Source organism: Balaenoptera borealis (assembly GCF_965194805.1).
Source record: "Balaenoptera borealis genome assembly, chromosome: 12".
NCBI lineage: Eukaryota > Metazoa > Chordata > Mammalia > Artiodactyla > Balaenopteridae > Balaenoptera > Balaenoptera borealis.
In genome coordinates this window covers 12,231,068-12,257,564 of record NC_138869.1, presented here as the reverse complement: position 1 = coordinate 12,257,564, position 26,497 = coordinate 12,231,068, and the positions used below count along the sequence as shown (strand labels likewise).

Genomic DNA, 26,497 nt, shown 5'->3' with positions numbered 1-26,497 from the left:
ATGTTGAAACCCACAGCCCCAGTAGAGCTGGGTTTTTTGGGTTTTTTTTAACACATTAAAAAAAATTATTTATTTATTTGTTTGTTTGTTTCTGGCTGTGTTGGGTCTTCGTTGCTGCACTTGGGCTTTCTCTAGTTGCGGCGAGTGGGGGGCTACTCTTTGTTGCGGTGCGCGGGCTTCTCATTGCGGTGGCTTCTCTTGTTGCAGAGCACAGGCTCTAGGTGCGCGGGTTTCAGTAGTTGTGGCACGCGGGCTCAGTGGTTGTGGCTCGTGGGCTCTAGAGCGCAGGCTCAGTAGTTGTGGCGCACGGGCTTAGTTGCTCCACAGCATGTGGGATCTTCCGGGACCAGGGCTCGAACCCATGTCCCCTGCAATGGCAGGTGGATTCTTAACCACTGCACCACCAGGGAAGCCCTTGGGAGGCGATTAGGTTTAAATGAGGTCTTAAGGATGGAGCCCATGATGGGATCAAGGTCCTTATAAGAAGAGAAAGAGGCTAGGGCTCTCGCCCTCTCTACTATGTGAGCACCCAGTGAGAAGGAGGCTGTCTACAAGCCAGAAGCGGGCCCTCACCAGATGCCGGGTCTGCTGATGCCTTGACCTTGGACTTCCCAGCCTCCAGAACTGTAAGAAATAAATGCTTGTTGTTTAAGCCACCCAGTCTATGGTATTTTTGTTACAGAAGCTTGAACCAACACAGACCCTAATCAGTTACACATGGAGCACCCACCTGAGCCCCGTTGAAATTTCTGACCCACAAAATCATGAAACATATTAAAGTGGTTGTTGTTTTAAGGCAACCTAGGATGTGGGACAGTAGGTCATGCAGCTTCCTCCATCAGGCAGTCTTTACTCTGAGACTCTCCACAGACCCAGACAAGACCTTCTTGGAGCTGCACCAGGGTCTCAGGCTCCCCCTGCTGCCCTCTCTCCTCTCACAGGTGTCTGACCTGCACTGGGGTCCAAAGACGGTCCCTGCCTACGCCTGCCCCTTCTCCCCCTTTCCCTTCACAGGTCTCCAAGGGACATCTGGCATGTCTCAGGCCATCTTGGTGTCTGCTTCTTGGATGACCCAAACTGACACACCAGCACAACCACGTTCTACCAATGAGGAGACTGAGGCTCACAGAGATTGTGAGTCGCCCAAGATCACCCAGCCAGTGAGTGACAGAGTTGGATTCAAACCAAGGTTCTTCTCTCTCCAAAGCTGGCGTTCTTTTCCAAGTACTTTTTACAAGGCAAACCCTATGGAAGAAGCACTGATTATATAACTGTTTTTAAAACCTCATCTTGATCTGTCAGGCTGTGACATCTATACATAGGGACTGAGACCCCAAGGAGGAAAGCATAATACTAGAACTGGCTCCTGGAAACTCAGGACAACTCATGAAGCACCTCCCACACCTGATGCCTCACCCCACCATCCCACCTAGAGGTGTGGAAGGCAGGGCGTCTAACTCCGCTTGACACGAGGAGTCTGACCCTCAGAGAGGTTACTCCAGTACTCCCAGGGTGCACAGCGCTGGAGTTAGAGCAGGCCAGAGGCTTCTTGCTCCAGTTCCAGCCCAGTGGGCCACCTGTCAAACCTGTTCCGTGAAGTCCCCAGGCTGGGGGACAAGGATCCCTCAACTCTGTCTTTCTAGTGGCCAGCTGACCATAGGAAGTTGACTTTAAAGGGCGAGCTGATAAACGGTCAGTGGAAGGGGATTCTCTCTGCATTAAGTCACTGAAGGCCACTTGGGTCAAACTTCCAGCTGACCCACCTCATCTCCGAGATCTCCTCTTTTCTGCAGCTCTCTAAAACCTATAGCTCTTTATCACTACGAAAATAAAAATATTATGTCCTGTTCTTTAGCGTTTAATAAAAGCAGAGGCCAGAAGAATAAGTAGATCTTGTTCAAAACTGGAACAGCTTAGGTTATCTGGAAGTAGAGACAAGACGTCGGATGGTGAAGAAGCCTGAAATTCTGGCATTCATGGCCAAGAACAGTGAGGGAAGAGGCGGTGTCATTAAAACAAATAAACAACCCTGCTCTACCACCCCTCCCCCATTAGGGGTGCACTTGTCCTCTGATAATAAGCAATACATATGCGTCTCTAAGGTTCTGTCTCCTTGCAGGAAACTTCCAAAAGAAGCTGAAATAGAAGAACGTTTGTGGATATAGAGAGTACCTTTCTTAGCAGGAAAGCTTATCTTTGTAAGCAAATGATTCTGCCAAGAAGCAGGTGAGAGCCCTGGGACACATGCGGGTGCAATGTAAAGTGACATCATCCCAAAGCTGCTAACGCCTGCCAATGTGTCCTGAAATCCCCAGGATGAGATTTCCCCTGGAATTATTATTCTTCGAACCTTGGTTCTCAATATTGTTTCGCTTCTAATAAGTTTATTAGCATTCTCAGCTACTCCAGCCACCAGTGACCCAGGGATCAGCAAACATTTTCTACAAACAGCCAGGTGGTAAATAGTTCAGACTACGGGCTATACAGTCTGTCTTAGTTACTCACCTCGGCCGTAGTGCCCTGAAAGCAGCTATAGACAACAGACAACTGAATAAGTGTGGCTGGTTCCAATGAAACTACAAAACAGGCGGTGGGTCAGCTTTGGTCCATGAGCCGTATTTTGCCCACCCTGCCCTGACACCCACCTGTGCGGGGGGGTTCTGAGGGGGATCAGGAAGGTGGCGGCTGGAATTTGAACCTTTCTGGGGTAGGGTCCACGCAGTGTCTGTGGGCGCAGTTAAAAGAATTAAAGGTGAGGGGCAGGGTTGGACTGTAGCCAGGGTGGGGATGGGGGTGACTGCACTCAGAACCCCTGGGCACGGTGCTTAGGAACCCGGGCTCTGGTACGCTGCCGTCTGAGCCAGGTAACACATGACACTGCGCCACACACATCCTCCCAGCACTCAACTCCCCCCTGCTGGGAGAGAGAGCGGGTGGTATTAGGGCCCACCTAACGAGACAACGCGTATACAGCTCTCAGCCCCGAGCCTGGCACGTAATAAATGCTCGGTCAGTGCCTTGGACCGAGGAGGGCGGGTCTTCCTCTTTCTTGGTGCTCCTTTAAGCCAGCACACAAGAGTGAAAATGTCAAGCGTGGAAAGAAAGGCAAGGCCATCACAGCCCCCTCCCCTGGGAGGGCCCCCGCCTGCCCGGAAGTCTTGGCTCCGCTGGGTCATCAATACTCCCCCCGGACAAGAAGACAAGGAAACGCCACGTGGCCGCTCTGTCCTGCTGGAAACCAAACAACAGCGCAGGAAGACGGGAAGAATGAGAGGTGGGGAACTCAGAGCTCCATCCATCAACTGGGAGCCACAATGACCTCTGGCAACTCGTCAGAGCTAAATTAACCTCCCCATTATGTTGTGGACGAAAATAAAGGCCTCCAGGCTGAAGCAGGGGCAGACACGTCATTTCCTGGGCAGACCTCATCGGGCACAACAGGAATGCGGACGTCACGGGACATTGTGTGGTGCCCAGCGTGGGGTGCTCCGACGGGGGCCACCAGCCGCGTCACCGTTTCCACGGTGTTGGGCTGAGTCCCAGGGTGGCCGTCCAGTGGGACCACCGCCCCCTGATTCACGCACTGCCTGGGTGAGGGACGCTCCACGATCTCGCTTGCACCTCATGACAACCACTATTTCCCCCGTTTAGTAGAAGGACGAGATGAGGCTCAGAGATGTGATTGGAGACAGCAAGCCCACAGGCTCGTGGCAGAGACAGAAACAGTACTTAGAACGCAGAGCCTGACTCCAAGCCCCAAGGCCTTTCTGCTCGGGTGAACACCCCAGTGCTCCAGGCACACCCGTCAAGTGGTTGCCGAGAGAGCTTCGCAAAGTGCCACCCACGTCGTGTTTCTGCTCGCCAGACGCCAGCTATTTTTCTTTTGTATAGGAAGGAATTTTTCTGGTGGAGAAAGGCACAATTCGTGGATAACCCCCTTATCTTTCTCTTTTTAAAATGCCATTCCCTTGATTTCAGATGATGAAAGGAGTCCACGTCTCCTGCCCCTGATTAATCATTGTTAAAGCACTGAAATCTGACAGAAGTGGTGCTGAAAGTGACTTCCATGTGGATGCAACACCCAGAATGTCCCTATCCATGCCTACTTTGGTACCAACTTATGTCACTGGAGGAAAATATTCTCTCTCCAAAGCTTCCCCACATTGTAGACTCAAAAACTAAGGAGACAGCACTTTAGTGACTGGGAAGGGTAACTCAACTGGCTAAAGTGGACAGCCAACTCTCACCTAAGAAGGGACATTTAAATTACAGAAGTCAGGCTTCCCTGGTGGCGCAGTGGTTAAGAATCCACCTACCAATTCAGGGGACACGGGTTTGAGACCTGGTCCGGGAAGATCCCACATGCCGTGGAAGAACTAAGCCCGTGCGCCACAACTACTGAGCCTGTGCCCTAGAGCCTGTGAGCCACAACTACCGACCCTTTGTGCCACAACTACTGAAGCCCGCACACCGCAACTACTGAAGCCCGTACGCCACAACTACCGAAGCCTGTGAGCCTAGAGCCCGAGCTCTACAACAGGAGAAGCCACCGCAATGAGAAGCCCGCGCACCGCAACGAAGAGTAACCCCTGCTCACTGCAACTAGAGAAAGCCTGCGCACAGCAACGAAGACCCAAAGCAGCCAAAAATAAACAATAAATAAAATAAGTTTATTTTGGAAAGAAAAGAAAGAAAAAGCTTTAAAAATAAATAAATAAATAAATAAATTACAGAAGTCCCATAGCAGGCTCCCTTTCTGAAACCAGGAGAAAACTTTACCTAGTTTCAGATTTCATCAACCTTGTTTCTAAAAACTTTCTGGACAATCTCACACCTTGCAGTAGACCCTAAATGCCGGCCTGAGGTTTGATTATGTTGGAAACCAGCACATAGGGTGACCCTATGGCAGGATCAGAGTTTTTAGAATTTTAAGGGAACTAAAAAGAGTTCACCTTCCTCTTACCTTGCTTACCAAAAAGCTTGATGCCAAAACAGAAACACCACGGTGGTAATATTTTCCATTAATAGCAGTTTAATTTTAAAGCTCTCAGGGACATAATCTGATAATTCTCTAGAGTCAACATTTACTCCATGCCTACTCTGGGCTGAGTCATATATTAGGCACTTTACATCCAATTAATCTTTTACCAATTCTGCAAGATGACACCATCTCTATTTTTATTGGGGGAAATAAAGCTCAGAGAGGTCAAGTGACTTAGGCAAAGTCACCCAGCAATTAGGAGGCAGAGCTTGGATTTGAATCCAGATCTGACATAGCCCATGTCTACTACAACAAACTCCAAGAATAAACTGAAAGAATGCTAATGAGCAGTATTTTTTAAGAGGAAAGATTGCATTCGACTGTTAGTAGAAGCTTATTAGAATAAGACTATGGATACACAATTTCCAATATATCAGAGATCAGAGTCGCTCCTCCTCAAATACATGCTAAAATATCTAGGTACAGTCTCTCACTTCCATATGAAAAAGGACTCCAACAAAATTTAAACTGAGCTCTCTCAGATTAGCATGGGTTCATTTTATATCCCACTGCAGCTCTGAGGCTTAAAGCTCGGAGACACTAACACTAAAGGCAGGAAAGAGTGTTGGGCCTGCAAAGGACCTTCAGAGTCACCAAGTTCGGTAACTCTGAAAAAGTACTAGTGTCACAGGCCTCTCTGGGATTCAAGTGAAAGTTGTGGATGCCTTCCCCTCCCGCTCCCCACACACACACACAAAGCCCGTACACACAGTATTTTGCCTTCACCTTCATGGTCCTCAAATTAAGAACTCCTGACCAATCTCCTTTTACAGATGGGGAAACTGAAGCTCAGAGAGGTTTAGTGGCTTGACCAAGATCACAGAGCCAACTCACAGCAGGGCTAGGACTTGAACCCTAGCCTGCCAATTCCCAACCTGATACTCCCCACGTTGTCCGTTCCAAACTCACTATCCAACTTTCTTGTTTTAAAACATAGCACATTTCTTCTTAAAATACCACTTCTTTCTTCATCTCTTTAATTAGTTCTTAGATTCCGTTGTATTTCTGTCCCACTAATGACAAGATGGGGTCACCTGGACTATGTTTCCTGAGCAGTAATGAACAAGCGAGCTTTTTGCTAGAGGGAGATGGTGCGTAAAGACCTTTCACTGACATTGCTTTAAAATTAACCTCATCTAGAAACTGATGCACCTCCGACTGAAATGAGAATCCTGATATTCAGGCTCACATTTGGCTTGGGCGGGGGAGGGGAGACTATCAATCAGAGAAAGGAAGGATAGAGAATCTAAGATTTGGACAGTGTTACGCGGTTAGGGAGGAAAGTCCTCACCTTGGTTTTCTACCTTCCTTCTCCGCTGCCCCGAGGCACCTAATGGAAGAACAGCCCGCAGGCTGCACATGGGCTTTACATGTGAAAGGGAGGAAGGAAGGAAGGGATGCTCTAGCGACACAGACGCAGAACCAAGACAGCGCTGAGGGCAGCGGGGAGACTTCAGCTCAGCGACCCACGGAGGCGGGCGCCCCTCGCCCTGACAGCCTGTACTTACTGTCATCGTCACTGAGATCCCTGTCCATCGTCGAGACGTCCAGCCAGGCAAGTGTCTGCCCTCCCAGTGGGCTCAGGCTGCTGGGATCTGAGGGACCACCCTTGGCCCCTCCCAGAACAGCGGGCCCATTGTTACCTGATCTGAATACAACAGAGGGAAACATCTGTGGGGAAGCACCGAGTCCATCAGGGCGGCTGCTCTGGACCCAGTCTAAGGGTTCTTGGGGTTCCTCCTCACAAGACCCTCTACTTGCCGGGCTCGTGCTGGTGCTCCTGACCACCTGCATCCTCACGCAGCCCTACGAGATGGGCACCTTCATGGAACCCATTTTCCTGAGCCGGGATTCAGACTCTCGTCTGCTTGACTCTCAGGTCAGAGCTCTTGACCCCTGTGCCACACGGCTCATCTATAGGGAGGCAGGTTTCTGAGCGCTGGGCAGGCAGGGTGGAGGAGGCGGGTAGAGAACGATGTAAAATGTAATAACCGCAAGGAGGTTACCTCCCCAACGGCAACGGGAGATGCAGGGGGGAGCTCTCAAGTCGTGAGTGTCAACCTCCTGGGCTCAGTGGGGAAGAGTCGAGGCTGGGATTAAGAGGCGATGCTCCAAAGCCGCTCAGCACAGCATGGGCAGAGCCGGCTCCCAACCCAGGCTGCGTGGGCCGCTGATGTCACCACACCAGCCCAGCTCTCTGGGAGACATCTGTGGGTTTTTAAAGGCCTCTTCCTGAGCCTCCTGCATCAGGGCTCGAAACACCTGCAACCCCGACCCTTGCAAGATGACGCAAGACCACCCCTCTCCTCTAGAGGAGTCTAAACCATGAACACCTGGACCTGGGTCACCTGCTGGCGGAAGCAGAGGGCTCGTGAGCTGGCGCCACCCGCACTGCACCCTTGGCAATGACGCCTCACAGCTGGGCCTGGAGTTCTCTAGCCAGGACAGCCTCGCTCTGTAGGGCAAAGCATGTACCCTATGCCCTGCCTGCCCAGCCCAGCAATGCCCACGGGATGTGTCACGATGCCCACAATGAAGACTGGCTGTCGCCTTCACCTGGGAAGTGCTGTGACTGATGTGTCCATGGCCTGGCTTCAATGGCCGCGCTGGGCACAGAGATGGCTCCAAGGCGACCAGAAAGTGCCCTCTGTCTCCCTCTGCTGCGTTCACCCTCATCATTCACTGCCCGCCCTCAACAGAATGCTGGTGACAATCATGAAAGCAGTAGCAATAATTGGACAAACGCTTCTTAAATACAGTCAGATGCTTCAACGCCCACAAATAGGTTTTTATGGTTGATCGGAGCACTAAATTCCTTAAACTTGAGAGTTATATAAGTTTCATTACTGCATGTTCATGGGAAAGACCGAGATCCTAATACAGCCTTTTAATACCTTTAGACATTAAGCAATGATTTGAAGTCCTTGTAGAACTGTCCCCAGGGTAACGGGATTACCATGGATGTGTATGCCTGGGTGTGTATTTTACTCCAAACATAAATGTGTGTGTGTCTATGTCTGTGTCTGTGTCTGTGTGTATGTATATTTGAACCTAAACATGGTAGATAGATAGATAGATAGATAGATAGACAGACAAACTACCTGTGGTTTAACTAAAACAATATACCACTATTAAATGTTGAGTACTTTTTAAGCAACCATATATGCATGCCAAAAACCCTCCTCAGCATTTGAAAGAAACAATCATAGGAAATTATTAAATGGCAAACAGAAGCACAGAAGGTTAAACAGAGCTGAGTACTAAGGGGTCCAGAAGTCTTGAGGCTGCAAAAATGCAGACAACCATGAGGTGTATCTTAGGAACCAGGGAGTGTTGATGAAAGGCAGTGAAAGTCCCTTGCTGCACACTAGTTAGATCACATAGTAATGGGTTAATAACTATCTCTTAAAATACATGGAAAATGAACAAACCAACTGCTAGACCTTTCTAATCTTGCTTAGGCATCACGACAGGAATGCTGTCTGCAACTACAATGGCATGTGTGGGTGACTCAGGCCAAACAATGTAACCATCACCACCTAGTATTCAGGTGTCAGGAGAAACAAGCATCATTGATTCTAGGCTCCAGGCCAGTATGAAGCTAATACTGGTTCCCACTTCCTGCTAGTATCAGAGGGGCTTCGGGTAGGGAAAGAGAGGCATCAAATGCGTTCCAGACATTTTACATTCATTCTGCATCACTGCTATTGATGTCAAGAAGGGGGCGCTTAGAGCTCTTCTTCCTGAACCGGTCCACGTCAGTCCATGGATATGATCCGTCATCACACTCTTCAGGTCTTACACATGGTGAAATATCCATGAAACATTTGTTGAATGAACATAACTGTCTAAGAGCTAACTCTATCCATTTATTGCTGCCTGAGAATCTTGTCTGTTCTTGGAAATAAAGGCTATTTGATCTCATAGTTCGGTCTCTGAGTCCTGAGGGTACCTCAGGGCTGTGGGAATCATGTTAGGGCAGTATAGGGCTTTAGAAGAGAAACTAGAAATCGCAGCGCCTGGCTACAGCTGAATATGATGCTGAGAGAAATTCCTAGAGGTAGGGCTCAGCCGATACCTGCAAGTATTTAAAGGGCTGTCATGAGGAGCTGGGTCTCAGGACACTCATCCTACGAGCAGGCATGCTGAGAGCTGATCCAGGATGGGGGACCATTTCAGCTTATCAGAGAGAAGATCTATCTAGTGACAGATCCTTCCACTGGGTTGGGCCCCTCCGAAGAATATTAAAGCAGAAGCTTGCCGATAAAACAAAGTGGGCAGTAGTAGAACCCAACAGTTTGTGACTTCAGAATCAATGTAAACTGGGTTCAAAATTCAAAGGTGGATGCTGCAGCACTACAGTCCCTTTTTGGAGCATCTCCAGAGGACAGTGGAAGGAAATCCTCCTGGTGGGGAAAATTCTGAACAGTGCACCTGCTTGTGCATTTTGCCTGAAGGAAGAAATGGCCACAGATAAGAGTCTATACCCCTGTTGTATAGCACAGGGAACTCTACTTCACTTCACTATATAGTAGAAGCTAACACAACATTGTAAAACAACTATACCCCAATTTTAAAAAAAAAGAGTCTATACCAATTTATAGGCTATGGAAAATGGTTTTGCTGGATGGTCAGGAACTTTGGAAGGAACATCACTGGAACACTGGTGTCAAGGAGGTCTGGGAAAGAGGTATATTGATAGATTTCTCTGAATGGGCAAAGAATATGAAAACATTTGTATCTCATGTTAATGCTCATCAAAGGGTGACTTCAGCAGAGGAGGATTTCAATCATCCTTTAAAGTCGAGGTGTGACCCATCCCGTGGGGACCAGTCCGGCTCCTTCTGCAGCCACTTCTGCCATTGCCTAGTGGGTCACAGTGGAAGGGACGGAGGTCATGCATGGGCTCAGCAACATGGGCTTCCACTCACCAAGGCTGGCCTGGCTACTGCTGAGTGCCCAGTCAGCCAGGAGCAGAGACCAACACGGAGTCCCAATATGGTGACCAACCAGTTACCTGGTGGCAGGCTGATTACACTGAACGGCTTCCATCATGGAAGAGGTAGTGCTTTGTTCTTCTGAAACAGACACTCTGAATATACCTGTGCCTTCCCTACACACCATACTTCTACCATCTCCAGACTCTAGCAAAAAGAGCACAGGCTGCATCCTCTAAGATGAAAGAAATCATCAGACCAGTCTGGATGAGAGACAGAGGTTTCTGGCAAGTAGATCTCATGTTTAAGCCACCAGGAAGTTCACCAGAGGCTCCTGCAACAGTTCAGGAAGTGCTTACCGTGTGCCCAGCCCTGAGAGGTAAACCAGGTAATTCCTGCCCTTGAGGAACTCACTCCTGGTATTAAGTGGGAGACAAATTCATAAGCAGGTACTTAAAATTCAGAGGCGCAAAGGCGGCAGCAGAGCAGCAGACAAGACGCCCTGGAGTATCGAGGATCAGGTGTTACGTGGGATACACACACTGGCGTGGTAGTGGCAGAAAGTGCACCGCCCACTAGGCACTGGTAACACATCAACTGTCGCATGAGTACTGGGTGAATTTCCCGGTTACTTAAACATCAGACCTCCTTGTGGGGGACCCTTGCCCCTCAGCTGGTCTGGGCTGTTGATCGTTTTGTATCAGAGGAGGCCGCTTCTGACAAGCACTGGCCCCTGACTGCCTCCCCCTGTGACTACACCTCAGACCCCCGGAGGCCGTTGCTGCTTTTTCTCCCATCAAAACGGCGGCTACCCCAAAAGGCAGCCACCCAACCAGGTGTTTGTCCCTGGCTTCCCAATTAATCTGCTGGGGCTGGTCCCAGGCTCTTGTTTCTCAGTCAGTCAACAGGAATCACCAAGGGGCTTGTCAATATTACAAATTCCCAGGCTCTGTCCCCAGGAATCCTGATTAAGTAGGTCTGAGGTGGAAGCCTGGACTGTGTCTCTTTTTATAAGATCTCTTGATGATTCCAACTCAGGTGGTCTACACTTTAAAAACCGCTGACTTAAGCAACAGCACAATTCAGCATCTTAACTTCTTTCTTACGAGTGTCATTTCAACATACAATCAGGAGCAGATTAATGAGGTTACCCACCATCCACCTGTCTAAGATATTTTTCCTTTTTATGGGAGGCAGTTTCTTGGCCTCAAGATGAAGACATAATATTGGGTTAAGTTCTTTAGTGAGATCATTCTCTTATCAACCCACAGGTTTTCATTTTCCTCCCTCAAGGGCACAAATCTTGGGACTTCCCTGGTGGTGCAGTAGTTAAGAATCCGCCTGCTAATGCAGGGGACATGGGTTTGAGCCCTGGTCTGGGAGGATCCCACATGCCGCGGAGCAACTAAGTCCGTGCGCCACAACTACTGAAGCCTGCGCTCTAGAGCCTGCGAGCCACAACTACTGAAGCCCGTGTGCCTAGAGCCCGTGCTCCACAACAAGAGAAGCCACGGCAATGTGAAGCCCGCGCACTGCAACAAAGACCCAACACAGCCAAAAAAATTAATTAATTACTTTTTTTAAAAAGGCACAGATCTTACAGGGGTAACAGCAAGCACCACAGTGAGAACAGGTGAAGCTTTTTAGAATCACCAAGCGTTTTCAGATGTTCTCTCATTTGGTGGCAGCCCCAACCTGAGCCATCCTAGGACATTCCAATACAGAAGCCCTATCTATTTCAAGTCTCCTCTCCTCTTCTGAGCCCAGAGAGCCCCCATAACCACCTGGTGAGGTGATGTCATCAAGAATTCACCCAGAAATTCAAATTATTCAGGATTTAGCCATTCTACACGTAGATAAGTAGAAAGGCTCAAGTCCAGTCAAAGCAAATTGTTTTCATGATGGTGGTGGTGGTTATACAGCACTTTAAATTTTTTTATTGTGCACGTAATATAAAATTTACCATCTGAACCATTTTTAAGTGTACAGTTCAGAGGTATGAAGTACATTCACATTGTACAACCATGACCACCATCCAGCCACAGAATCTTTTCTTCATCCCCAGCTGGAACTTTGTACCCATTAAGCAGTAACTCCCCAATCCCTGTTCCCCACAGGACCTGGTAATCACCATTCAGCTTTCCATCTCTATGAATTTGACTACTCTAGGTGTCTCATATAAGTGGAATTGTACAGTATTTGTCATTTTGTGACTGGCTTATTTTGCTTATCATGTAGGGCCTTTTTTATTAAAATTTATTTATTTATTTATTTATGGCTGCATTGGGTCTTCATTGCTGTGCATGCACTTTCTCTAGTTGCGGTGAGCGGGGGCTACTCTTCACTGTGGTACGCGAGCTTCTCACTGCAGTGGCTTCTCTCACTGCGGAGCACAGGCTCAGGTGCGCGGGCTTCAGTAGTTGCAGAATGTGGGCTCAGTAGTGGCGCAAAGGCTTAGTTGCTCCGCGGCATGTGGGATCTTCCCAGACCAGGGCTCAAACCCATGTCCCCTGCATTGGCAGGCGGATTCTTAACCACTGCGCCACTAGGGAAGCCCCTCATATAGGGTCTTTAAGGTTCACCTATATTGTAGCATGTATTAGAATTTCCTTCCTTTTTAAGGCTGAACAGTATTCCTTTGTATGTTTACACCACAATAATGTTCCTCTGTATGTTTATATCACCCAATCCATGGACACCTGGGCTGCTTCTGCCTTTCGGCTTTTGGCTACAGCAAATCATGCTGTTAGGAACACGGGTGGACAAATATCTCTTCAAGACCCCACTTTCAATTCTTTTGGGTATATACCAAGCAGTGGAATTGCTGGATTGTACGGTAATACTATGCTTAATGCTTTAAGGAACTGCCATGTGATTTTCCACAGCAACTGTAACATTCCTACCAACAGTGCACAAGGGTTCCAATTTCTCCACATCCTCACCAACACTTGCTTTCTGTTTATACAGTACTTTACAGTTTACAAATTATTATTAGCTCCACTTGACAGATATTTTTAAAAGGCTCAGAGATGTGACGTGACCCGCCCAGGATCACACAGTAAGAAGCCAGGCCGGAGCCTCCTAACTCCTGGTGCTACATTGTCCCCCTGCCACACAGCTACATGTGAGCATTGGTTCCAAATCCAGTCTCACTCTTTCCAGATGTGGGTCTTGCCCCACCATCTATAGAGCTCTCACCACTCACTCACTTGTCCATCCAGTGAATACTCACTGAGCATCTACTAGGAGCCAGGCCCTGCCCCAGGCCCTCTCAACAGCCCATGTAAATAAACCTGGATCCACCCAGAACCCCCAAGGGAGCCAAGACTGCCCAACAAAGGAATTCTACCCCACAGGGCCTGGCAGCTGCGATAACATTGTTCCTGGCTTATCGGCAGGCTGGGTGGATGGAGACCAGTGGTGCCCATGGCAGGAATCGAGGATGGAGGGGAAGAGAATGGTCTTGACACAAATAAGAAACTTGCCCAAGTGGGAGGTTCCTGGAACACTGCACCCAAGCACCCTCCTCTCCCTGGGAGCCAGGGAAATTGGCACATCCCTTCAGGGTCAAATCATGAGCTCCTAACTGCAGTGACAGAAAAGGGACTGAGATCTTTTGAAGCCTCCCAAATGCCAAGGATGAAGGGAGATGCTTTCATAGGTGTCTTCCCACCTAAACCCTTACAGAAACATGTAAGGTAGATATTGTTCTCTTTATAGGTGAAGAAGCAGGGGCTCAGAGAGGGTGAGTGACTTACCCAAGGTCACACAGCTCATGTATGGCAGAGGCAGGATTTGAACAAGATCTGTTGGCACCAAGGCCCTAATGTAGACTACCAACAATTCCATGCATTACTACCTGTCATTGTTAGAATCTGGGGGAAGAGAGAATGATGTGGTTTTCACTGACCTGGCTAGAAAATGGCTTCATCCTTGTAAGCCTGGCTACCCAATCAACCAAACAAGTAAACCACAGAGCAAAGTTTTCACGGAAGAAAGTGAAACTCTGATGCTGTCAATTCCGTGGCCTTCAGAAGGTCACTCTTCCACCTTCCCTTTTCTCACTGAGTGATGATAATCTGAACCTCCGTCTCCTTGACAACAGAAGAGCCATACTTCAACAAGTGTCCCTCCCTGGTCTTTCTGAAAGTTCCCGAGGATCACCCACATTGCACTAATCCACGCTGTGTGTGCTGCCACGTGGCACCTTGGCCGGATGCCCTTGGGTTCTCCCTTCCACCTCCTCCGGGTCTGTGCTCCCCATCCCTTACCATCTTGACTTAAGTGAGGTCCCTCCTTTAAGTCTCTAGAACTGGGCTGTCTCACTTTACAAAATTCAGCTGCCGAAACTATGGAACACAAAGGAAAACTTAACCCGGAAGTCGGACGCATCACAGCTGCTGGGTTCCATCAACCTTGACTCTCCAGGGAACCCCAAACTCACCAACTCTTGTAACAGACCCTGGCATGCCACTGTCTTACAAGGGCCTGGCCACGTCCCCCGGTAGATGGTGGGGGTGGGCACTGGGCAGCACCCCCAGGTCCCTCAGGACTTACTCCCCAGCCCGGGGGCATCCCCGCTCAAGGCCCAGAGGGGGCCCTTCTGGAATGGCCCCGGGCAGAAGGGAGCTGCCCGGCCCCAGGGCATGCCCCACCCTCCGGAGGGGCCCACGTCCAAGGACCGGTCCATGCAAGGCCGGCTTGCCCGAATTCGGGGCAACTCTGAAGGGCCCCCCGACCGCGGCCGCCGAGGGAATCAGCTGAGGCCTTCGCTGCGACTGCCCTGCAGCTCCAAGCCCCTCCCCACGGGCCTGCCACCTCTGCTCCCTCCCAGGGCTGACGGGATCCCCAGAGCGCCGCCATCCGTCCGCACACCACCACCCCCTGCCCCCCTCCCGCACCCGGCTCTAAATCTGGGGGCCTGGACTCACCTTGTGTCCGTCAGCACTCACTCCTGGGTGACCTCATGTCGCTTCCTGACCACCACCGACTTCCAACTTTGCACCCGCCTCTGAGCTCCGGGCCCCTCTCCAGCTGGGACATGTCCGATCAATGTAACAGACTCTCCAACTGAACTCCTGACCTCTGTCCCCCCCGCCCCCACCCGCGCCCACAACTCCCCTCTGCTCCCCACGCAGCACGTCACGTCTACTGTCTGGGTCACGTCACAGCGTGGCCACTTGCTCCCAGTGCGCACACGGAGCCCCACCCCCTCTTCCCGGGGTCACTGCGGGAGCTCCCTCCTGGTCCTCCTGCTGCCCTCCTCGCCTCCCCGCACCTCTCCGAGCCTCTGCCAGACACAGTGCTCAGACTGATCCTTCTATAACTGCAAGTCACGTGACGGCCCTCCTCTGTTCAACACGCCCCTGGCTGCCATCTCACAGGTCCTGAAAGCCGAGCCCTTGCCGTGGCCTGCGAGGGGCACCCTACACCCCTCCATCGCCCCTGCCCTGGTCCCCACTATTCAGTCTCCTCATTGCTCCAAAGCCACACCAAGCACAGTCCCACCTCAGGGCCTTTGCACTGGCTGTGCCCTCTGGCTGGAATTCCAGATCCCACAACTCGCTCCCTCACCTCTTTTAGGCCTTGGCTCAAATGTCACTTTCCCAATGAGGCCATCCCTGGCCTGCTACTTAAAACTGGACACCCCTTGGGGCTTCCCTGGTGGCACAGCAGTTAAGAATCCGCCTGCCAACGCAGTGGTTGAGAATCTGCCTGCTAATGCAGGGGACACGGGTTCGCGCCCTGGTCTGGGAAGATCCCACATGCCGCAGAGCGACTAGGCCCATGAGCCACAACTACTGAGCCTGCGCGTCTGGAGCCTGTGCTCCGCAACAAGAGAGGCCGCGATAGTGAGAGGCCCGCGCATCGCGATGAAGAGTGGCCCCCGCTTGCCACAACTAGAGAAAGCCCTCGCACAGAAACGAAGACCCAACACAGCCAAAAATAAATTAATTAATTAATTTAAAAAAAAAAAAAAAAAAAAAGAATCCGCCTGCCAAGGCAGGGGACACGGGTTCGAGCCCTGGTCTGGGAAGATCCCACATGCTGTGGAGCAACTAAGCCCGTGCGCCACAACTACTGAGCCTGCAAGCCACAACTACTGAAGCCCGCGAGCCTAGAGCCTGTGCTCCACAATAAGAGAAGCCACCGCAATGAGAAGCTCACGCATCACAATGAAGAGTAGCCCCCGCTCACCACAACTTGAGAAAGCCCATGCGCAGCAATGAAGGCCTGATGCAGCCAAAAATAAATAAATAAATAAATAAATTTATTAAAAAAAAACTGGACACCCTGACACCACCCTCACCAACTCTGCAGCTCCCCAGTCCTACTTCCTGCTTTTGTGTTTCTTCACAGCACCTATTACTATCCAACACTTTAACTATCTTACTGTTTTGTTTAATATCTGTCTCACCACCCTATAATCAGGATATAGGATCCATGAGGACAGATTTTTGTCTGTTTTGCTCCCTGCTGCATGCTTAGCACCCTGAACAGAGCCTGGCGAATACCAGATGCTCCACGAATTAATGAATGAATAAAGGAATGAATGAATGAATACACAGTCAATATTATTATGCAGTGACTTCATCATCCCATTGTTCTGGACTCTGAGAAGATTTCTCAGATGAGTTTGTTTCATCTATGGAGCAAGAAAAGGAAAGGAAAGGAAAGGAAAGACTCCTAGTAATTTTTAAATATCAGTTTGTATGACTTTCTAGACTATCACACTTTGAAAAACAGAGGACCCTGGTCTCACAATGCCTCGTTACAAGGACAGCAGGAGGAAATCCACTGTGACCCTGAGGCTTCAATGCTCAACTAAGGATGTTTCCCCAGAAGCTGGGAATAAGGAAAGCTCTGTCCCCACGGGGTTGGAACACAGACGGGTGACAGCTCGAGATCCACCCCACGGCTACTACTCCAAAGGACATTTCTCACGGAGCTCTTTAGCAGATACGCCACCTGGGTGCTTCATATTCCACCAGCCAGAACCAGCTTCTGTGGCCTGGTTGCCATATGCTCTCTGGACTAGAAGCTGGGGGAGGTTTTCACCCCTGGCTCCTGGCACTCAAGGAGGACAGAGTGGGGTGTTCCCAGCAGAAGTCCCAGAATCTAATCTCACGGCACAAGGCGGCTGCTGCCAGCAGTTCCCTCCCTTCCTCCTTCCTTCCTACCTAGCCAATCCATCTGTCTCCACGACCAATTTGGAATTTTCAAAGGCCAATCTATTTGGCCACTTACATTTTCAAACACAAATTCAATGTGCCCTGTGAGGCGCCGCCAGCTTCCCAGGCCTCAGGACAGCTCCTGCCCCAGCCCGTGTGACCACAGAAGGGGCTTCCACCATCAAGGCTCCGGCTCCCGCCTGCACCTCCCTGCACGGCCCCAGCCAGGGCTGGGTAACAGCTGGCGGGGCGGGGGTCATCATTGTTGGGGGTGAACACGTGTTGGCATCTCAGAAATCCTCTGGTCCTACCTCCCCACCGTACACGTGGGAAAACTGAGACCAAGAGAAGGGAAGGGACTTGCCCAGGGTCACGTGGCAGGGAGAAGCAAGCCAGCGACCAGGATTTCTTCCATGACAGATACGCCTCGCAATTCGCCCTGCGGTCCCCCAGACGTGAAGTGGCTTCTGCGGGCCACGCGGGGAGCTGGGAGCAGGGTGAGGCGCAGGAATCAGGTAGGTACCTTTCACTCATCATCAGTAACAAGCTCCGACCCTTGCAGACACCTTGGCAGGTGCTGGAGCCATTAAGTAACAGCAGACACATCCAGGTGCCTCCCGCAAAGCCGAAAGTGGCAGAAATGATTTCTCCTCCACCCACGATGTTGGGCTCCCATCTTACGTCAGCTGGAGACACAGTCCTGAGGAAGGACAGACGTGCGGCCACGACTCTAACTGCCTTCCTCCCCAGGCCAGCCCCTCCCTCCTCGGCCTCTTCTGGCCCCATTGCTCCACCATCCCCCCCACCCCACGCCCACCCCCCGGCCACACACACTGCAAACCTCTAGTTTTCCTCATCTCCTGCCTCTCTTCGCCCCCGACGCCTCCTGCCCATCTCTCCTGCCCCATCTCGGCCACGCCTTCCTCATCCTGGCCCCCACCACCCCTCCTCCCTGGGGCCTGGGCCCCCGCTCACCTGCTCCGCAGCGCCAGACCGGGAGCCGTCTAAACCATGCGCATGCGCTCCGCGGTGACCCCCAAGGGTAGAGGTAACCGGTCCACCGCCAGATCCTGGAAGGGAAACCGAGTGATCAGACGACCCTGAGTAGTTTAGGGTCTGGAGAATGTGGCACAAGACTCTTCCCTTTTCCTACTAAGTCACCCATCCAGCCCACCTCAGCCCCTTCTCCCTGGTCCCCCCACCCCCGCCCTGCACCACTGCCTCCCTGACACCCCGCGGTCTCAGGTGCTCTGGGAAGGGCTCAGCAACCTTCTGGATCTGGAATGTAAATGGCTTCACCGGCTCTAGATTCCTCCATATAAAACAACCACAAGGCCAGCAAACCTTTGTGTCACTAATAGCGGCCGCACTCCATAGCATAAGCTCCACGCTTGTAACATCTACCAAGACTCTGTCTTTTTCTCCTACTGATGGGAGTCCCTCTCCCCGGAAGAAAGGATGGGAGAAAGGCAGAAAAGAGGGGGAAGGATTGGAAGTTCCTTTCTGCCACACTTCAGTCTGAATAAGTTTCCTGCTTCAAATCTTCTATGGCTCCATATCACCCACAGAATAGAGTCCAGATTTTCAATCCGGCTCCCAAGGGCTTTCCCAGCTTTATCCTTCACACTTTGCCCTGACCCACTCATGCCCTGAGTTCTCGGCCACGCTACACTCCTACATGCCCCCAACAGCCAAGCTCAGTCACAACACCAAGACTTTGTGCATGCAGATCCTTCCATTCCTAACATTCTCCTCCTCCACTCTCTGCCTGTCAGACTCCTGCTCATCCTCCAAGGACCATCTCAGATGCCCCCTCCTCCAGGAAGTCACCCTGATTTCCCTGGTCAGAACCAACTGTTCTATCCTCTGTGTCTCCACAGGGCCATTATTTATGGATATGAGCATGTGACTGCCTCCCTGACACCTCGAAACATCTCCCTGAGGTGTGAGGGGGGGTGCCAAACTGGGTATCACTTCCAGAATGGCCATCCTGAGGCTCGTCCATGGCGCCTTGCTTCCAAACATCAAACCTGACTTAGAGAAAGAATCCACAAAGAAAATTCAGGACAACAGCCACAGGAATGGACAAGGCTGAACACATTTGTGGGTCTAAATTAAGAACCACAAATGGAGATTTAGGGCCATACTATTCAAAACCTGGACCCCTGGATGGGTTCAGCCTTAATCACAGACCCCAGATCAGGGAGGGGGGACTTCAGATATCATCTGCTCCAAACTTCTCACTTATTTGCCCCTTTTATTTACCTTCTCTATCTACCTATCTATCTATCTATCTATCTATCTATCAAGGAAATACCCTGATGCTGTGGAAAAAAATCAAACCTACAAAAGATTAAAAGTTAAAAATTAATGGACCCGCCCACACATGAAAAAATGCTCAACACCACTAATCATCAGGGAAAAGCAAACCAAAACCACAAAGAGATATCACTTCACACCTGTCAGAATGGCCATTATTAAAAAGACAATAAATAACAAGCATTGGTGAGGATGTGGAGAAAAAGAAACCCTTGTGCACTGTTGGTAGGAATGGAAATAGGTGCAGTCACTGTGGAAAACGGTATGGAGATTGCTCAAAATATTAAAAATAGAACTACCATATGATCCAGCAATTCCATTCCTGGGCATTTATCCAAAGAAAATGAAAATATTAATTAGAAAAGATATATGCACTCTACGTTCATGTCAGCATTATATACAATAGCTAAGATATGGAAGCAACCTAAGTGTCCACTGATAGATGAATGGATAAAGAAGATGTGGTAAACGTATACAATGGAATATTACTCAGCCATAAAAAAGAATAAAATCTTGCCATTTGCGGCAACATGGATGGACCTAGAGGGTATTACGCTCAGTGAAATAAGTCAGACAGAGAAAGACAAATACTGTATTCTTTCACTTATATGTAGAATCTAAAAAACAAAAGAAATGAGCAAACATAACAAAACAGGAACAGTTATAGATACAGAGAACAAACAGGTGGTTGCCAGAGGAGAGGTGGTTGAAATAGGTGAGGAAGATTAAGAGGTACAAACTTCCAGCTGCAAAATAAATGAGTCACAAGAGTCACGGTATGAAATGTACAGTGAGGGGAACATAGTCAGTTACTAAGTAATGTCTTTGTAATACCCTAACTAGACTTATGGTGGTGATCATTTTGAAATGTGTAAGAAAAAAATCACTATGTTGTGTAACAGGAACTAACATAGTGTTGTAAGTCAATTATACCTGAAAAACAAACAAGCAAACTCACAGAAAAAGAGATCAGATTTGTGGTTACCACAGGCAGGGGATGGGGGGAGGGGGAACTGGATGAAGGTGATCAAAAGATATGAACTCCCAGTGATAAGTACTAGGGATGTAATGTACAACACGATAAATACAATTACCACTGCTGTATGTTAAATATGAAAGCTGTTAAGAGAGTGTTAAGAATCCCATGAGTTCTCATCAAAAAACATTTTTTTTCTTTAATTCTGTATTTGTATGAGATGATGGAGGTTCACTATGCTTACTGTAATAATCATTTCATGGTGTACGTAAGTCAAATCATTATTCTGTACACCTTAAACTTATATACAGTGCTGTATGTCAACTGTATCTCAACAAAACTGGAAGAAAAACAAAGAAAAAATTAATGGTCCCCACCTCCAATGTACATATATAATTTATATATAGATCTGCATATAAATGTACGTGACCTTAGAGCTTTTATTATATTTTTACTAAATGAGATACTATAAATATTGCTCAGCACCTTATATTAAAAACAAAATATATCATGGATCTCCTTCTGTGTCAGCACACATAGTTTTTACCCTGTTTATTTTTTTACTGTTGTAGCAAATTTTACATTTATGTACACTTACCAGGGTTAAGTCCAGGCACCGGGCTTGATACCAATAACAGAAAAATGACTGAAATATTGTTCATGAGTCTTTTGCTTTTATTGTTAATCATTTTTAGTTGGGCAGGTTTTTTTCTTGTTGTAAATTTAATTGAAATAGAACACACACCATAATAATGCACAAATTTAAAACACACAGCTCAGTGAATTTTCACAAAGTAAAGGCACCCATGTGACCAACCGTCCGTTCAAGGACAGAACGTGACCAGATCCCAAAGCCCTCTCGTGCCTCTTTTTGGTAACCACTCCCCTGACTTGTAACACCAAAGCTCAGTTTGCCTGTTATTGAACTTTATACACTTGAAATTATACGATAGGGACTTAACATTGGTCATCTCAGGCTGCCGTCACACTAGCCTGGTGGCTTACACAACAGACATTTATTTCCCCCAGTTCTGGAGGCTGGCAGTCCGAGATGTGGGTGCCAGCATGGTGGGCTCTGGTGAGGACCCTCTCCCTGGTGTGCAGACATCGCCGCTGTATATTCACGTGGTGGAGAGAGAAGGGGCCAGCTCTCTGGTCTCATCTTTCAAGGGCACTAATCCCATCATGGGAGCTCTAACCTCATGACCTCATTGAATACTAATCACCTCCTCAAGGCCCCACCTCCAAATACCATCACATGAGCATGGCTGGGGCTTCCATGAATGGATCTGGGCCTCTTTTGTGTCTGGCTTTTTTTAAAATTATTTATTTTATTTATTTATTTGGCTGCATCCGGTCTTAGTTGTGGCACTCGGTATCTTCGTTGCGGTGCAGGGGCTTCTCTCTAGCTGTGCTGCGTGAGCTCTAGAGCACCCGAGCTTAGTTACCCTGCGGCATGTGGGATCTTAGTTCCCTGACCAGGGATTGAACCCGTGTCCCCTGCATTGGAAAGCAGATTCTCAACCACTGGACCACCAGGGAAGTCCGTGTCTGGCTTCTTTCACACAACATTACACTTGTAAGAATTATCCCTGGCATCTCAGCCCCATCCATTTTTAACATTTCATTGCATCCCGTTGTAGGAATGTACTGTGATGTATTCAACCATTCTCCTCTTGATGGACTCCCAAATTGTTTCCTGTTTTTTTGCAATTACGAAAAGCATTGTGATTTTTTAAAGATCCTTATACATATGCCTGCATTGGCGTGCTTCCACACGGTAAGTGATTAGAAATAGAACTGTTGTAACTACCTCATTTCATACACAGATGCCAGGGCTCAGGGGGAAAACGTGAACACCTCAATGTTTCAGTGGGTGACCCCCCCAAGTTCACCGTGGGTGACCTCTCCAAGGTCACACTGAGTGAGTAGTCTGTCCAAGGCCACAGTGAGTGGTCTGCCCAAGGTCACAGTGAGGCAATGGCAGAGGCAGAGCTAGCAGCACACTTCCCTGACCTCCCATGCCTGCCCCATGAGTCCACACAGTCTCTATGGACTTCATTTCATTGAAAATATTCACTTGGAATTAGTTATGCACACAAACTTCTTGGAATCCCAAACATGCCTCAGGCCAGTTTTCTGACTGACGCTAGAGCTGACAGCTCAGAGAGAAAACACTGCTGTTCCTTTGTTAAAAGCAAATCAGGCAGCCGAACAGTACAACTTCTTAACCATTTTGCATTTGTCGGACTTAATGCTTGACAGGTTCTAAAGCAAAAGACTTGGATCTCTGGTTAATGGTAGGGGTTGAGGAGACAGACATAGACAGAGATTCTGAAAGTTCACTGTGTTCCTTTTCAAGGTCAGGACACTGGGGGATTTTTCAGATTTTTCCTTCCCCTCGCACCACTGTGGAGCAGGGGAAATTGAATTTCCAAAGGATATTTTTCTAACTAAACATAAACCTGTGCCACTATAAAAACAGGGTTGTTGGTTTTTGTTTCTTATTTTAATAATAATTTATGTCCCATTTCAGCAATGGTCAAGGGAATAAAACTTTAAGAGAGAGAGAGAGAGAGAAAGACTGGATTAGTGCAAATCTCAAACCAAGTGCACAACTCAAAAGGCTTCATATTCAGACTCAGAACTGAGAAGTTCACATCTCCGGCAACACACACCCTCACCCTTTCTCATCTCCTACAGCTCATTTCCCATCCACAAGTCTAATGGGAAAGGGAACAAAAGGTCCGGCCCAGGACAAATGTTAGTATTTATTCCAACACCACCTGGGAAACCTCCTGGAACTCACTGCCGCCATCCCTGTCCTGAGTCCCAGGGTCCCTCTGTTCGGGCAGCAGGGCTCTGCTGCTCAAGAGGGGGAAGGCATCTTCCCTCCATTCACTGGGAAGACACCATTCCAAAGCTTCCGAGGAAAACAAACTGGTTCCGGGAGCTGTGGAATGGTGCATGCAGACCAAAGCGGTACGGAGTCTCCTCTGGAAAATACGGGGAATCAGGGGATGCAAAGAGCCGGCCCCCTGGTGATCCTGCCATCCTCCACCTCCTCACAAGAGCAAAAGCAAGTAGACGAACCAAAGTTTGGATGTGAACTTTAAACATGACCCCAGCAGGTTCTGTCCTCCTGCTCTGGGCTTCAGTTTCTCTGCTTCTGAGGTGAGGCTTGGCTAGTCCAGGGAAAGGGGACCTCTAGAAACTGCCCCCTCTCTCCCTAAAAATGTATTATACAGACCAGAGGTAGGAGAGAAATAAAAAAGACTGATCAAGCTGAAGTTTGATGCAGAGTGTCTTTGGGACCATACTGGCACAAAGCCTGCTTGTTGATGGATCATTTCAACTCCCAGGCTCTCAGCTCCCCTGGACCAGCAACAGGCAGCCACTGCCCAGGACTCAGGGATGGAGAAACAGCTTCTCCACAAACAGTGATCATGCCCCCACCATGTCCTTGCCTGTGAGGAACTAATGCGATAGAAAGGAGCGGGGGCCAGGTGCCTCACATGCATCAGCTCATTGAGTCCTCACTACACTCTAGTGAGGTGGGAACTACCATTATCCCCATTTTAGAGATAAGGAAACTGAGGCACAGGGAGAGAACTGACTTGATCAAGTCCTGCAGGTGGGAAGTGGCAGAGTATGACTCGAATATGGGTTTCTCTGACTCTCACAACCTTCTCATTCATAGGATTTACCATCCTGTTTTATTTTTTTATAAATTTATTTATTTATTTTTGGCTGCATTAGGTCTTCATTGCTGAGCGGGCTTTCTCTAGTTGCAGCGAGCGGGGGCTACTCTTCATTGCATTGCGTGGGCTTCTCGTTGCAGCGGCTTCTCTTGTTGCGGAGCATGGGCTCTAGGCACGCGGGCTCAGTAGTTGTGGCTCGCAGGCTCTAGAGCACAGGTTCAGTAGGTGTGGTACACGGGCTTAGTTGCTCCGCGGCATGTGGGATCTTCCTGGACCAGGGCTCGAACCCGTGTCCCCTGCATCGGCAGGTGGATTCTTAACCACTGCGTCACACGGGAAGTCCCACCATCCTGTTTTACAATTGCTTCCCTCCTTATCGAGATTCTTTGGTACAGGCTAATGTATCTCCACATCTCTAACACTGCACTCAGTAAGTATTTATTGAATGGGTGCATGGATAGATGGGTGGATGAGTGGGTGGATGATGGGTGAGTGGGGTACATGGGTGGACAGATGGATGGATGGGTGGATGGGTGGGTACATGGATGGATAGATGGGTGGCCGGCTAGGTGGACGGATGGATGGATGGATGGATGGATGGATAGGTGGGTAGATGCATGGATGGGTGGATGGATGGGTGGATGGGTGGGTAGATGGGTGGATGATGGGTGGATGGATAAATGGATGGATGGGTGGGTGGATGGATGGATCTGCGGATGGATGGATCTGCAGATGGATGATGGTTGGATGGGTGGATCGATGATGCTTGGATGGGTGGATCGATGATGCTTGGATGGATGGATTGATGATGGATGGATGGGTGGGTGGACAGATGAATACTTGACCCTGGTGCAGTAAGAAATCATTGAAGGTTTGAGGGCAGTGGAGTGATGTAAAGCGACATAAAGAAACACAAGATTCAGCTTCTACCCTCAAGCAGCCTTTAATCGAGTTGGGAAGACATGGCATGGACACTTGAAATGTCTCTTAACACTGAGAGGCCACTTTCACTGAGGTGCTCTATACTTACAGACAGTGGATGTGACAGGAGATCAGATGGGAGGGACCCCATGCTGCTCTGAGTAGGGATGAAATCAGAGAAGGCTGCCTGGAGGAGGAGGGGCTGAAGCTGGGCACTGAAGGGTGAGAAGAATTAGATGCATGGGGAAGAGGAGGGAACAAGGGAAGACTCCAAAGACCACACTGCTACATCTGCTACAGATGTCTGTGTGCTGGCAGACCATCCAGCTACATCCTACCAGGAGGTGGGTCCAGGAGGGAGGGAGGGAGGGGAAGGGAAAGAGGGAGGGAAGAAAAGAAAAAGAGAGGGAAAGAGAGAGAGGGAGAGAGAAAAGGTTATGAGGAAGGAAAAAAGAGAAGAGGGAGGGAGAATGAAAGGCAAGACTTCTCTAGGGTAACCCAGAGGATTCAGCTCTGCAGGTTTCTGACCCCAGGCCACCCCCCGCCCCCACCCGAGCTCACTGGAGCTTCAGGCATGGTGAGTTGCTCGCCCTCGGGTGTGCAGGGGTTCTGGGCTGACATCAACATGCTGCTGGCACTCGCTAAATCTCTTTCCATCCACCCTGCTTTCATGGCCCTCCGTGGCCAGGAGCACAAGCATTAGTTTCTGTGTAAAAACTCCCAGGCACGAAGGAGCCACTAATGCGAGGTCTGGGTCAGGGGAAGACCAGGACAAAGGTCAGCTCCCCGGCTCTTCCCCATCCTCGTCCCCTGAAGTGGGGACAGGCAGTGAGGGAGGCAAGAGGGGCACCCGCCATGCAGCCAGCTGCCTGGGGCCAAACAGCTTCCTAGCTGATTAACCCTGGGCAAGTGACTTAATCTCTCTGAGCCTTGGTTTCCACATCTGAAAAATGGGGCTATTCCTCATAGAAGTATGACAGGATACCTCTGTGATATTACAAGATAAGACATGCCGCATGTAAAGCAGTCAGCACAGTGCCTGAGACCCAGAAGAATCTAAGTGGAAGACATTGCTATTTGCAGTAGTATTGCTTTTATTCATATTAGATTAGGGGATGAAACTAAAGCCTATTGCTTCTTGCCTGATGCCTTCAGAAACCCTCTGAGTGAGAATCCTGGTCTCCTAGTTCCGGCTGAGAGAAGGTGGGGGTGGGCCACTCTGGGACTTTCTGGGACACCTGGCCTCCCTGCCAGGGAAACTGGTCCCCAAGGGGCCCAGCGGTTTGCTTCCCACTGACGCTTACAGGAGACCAGCCAGCCTGCGCTGGCGACTGGCTCGGGCTGCCAGGCCCGGTGGGGCTGGCTCAAGGACTTTGTGATGCATTCTTGGGCCCCCCAAGGTAAAAATAGTTTTGCTTTGTTAGGCTGGG

At 49.4% G+C, this 26,497-nt stretch overlaps 1 protein-coding gene across 15 annotated transcripts in view; it reads right to left on the bottom strand.

Annotated features, from left to right (window-relative positions):
- The window catches only part of SSUH2 (ssu-2 homolog), a 255,927-nt gene extending 240,931 nt beyond the window's left edge, over positions 1–14,996 (bottom strand). For 4 of the 15 annotated variants that reach the window (XR_014232680.1, XR_014232681.1, XR_014232682.1 and 1 more), the window contains exons 1-2: positions 6,550–12,360; positions 574–624 (exon numbers count right to left, since the gene is read on the bottom strand). Coding sequence is in view for 7 of the 15 variants with exons in the window: in XM_082347541.1 (XP_082203667.1) it covers positions 574–624; positions 6,550–6,835 (337 nt within the window). In the remaining 8 variants the exon portion in view is untranslated. The other 11 variants (XM_082347531.1, XM_082347538.1, XM_082347535.1 and 8 more) reach the window with 10 other exon arrangements.
- Between the last annotated feature and the right edge of the window lie 11,501 nt (positions 14,997–26,497).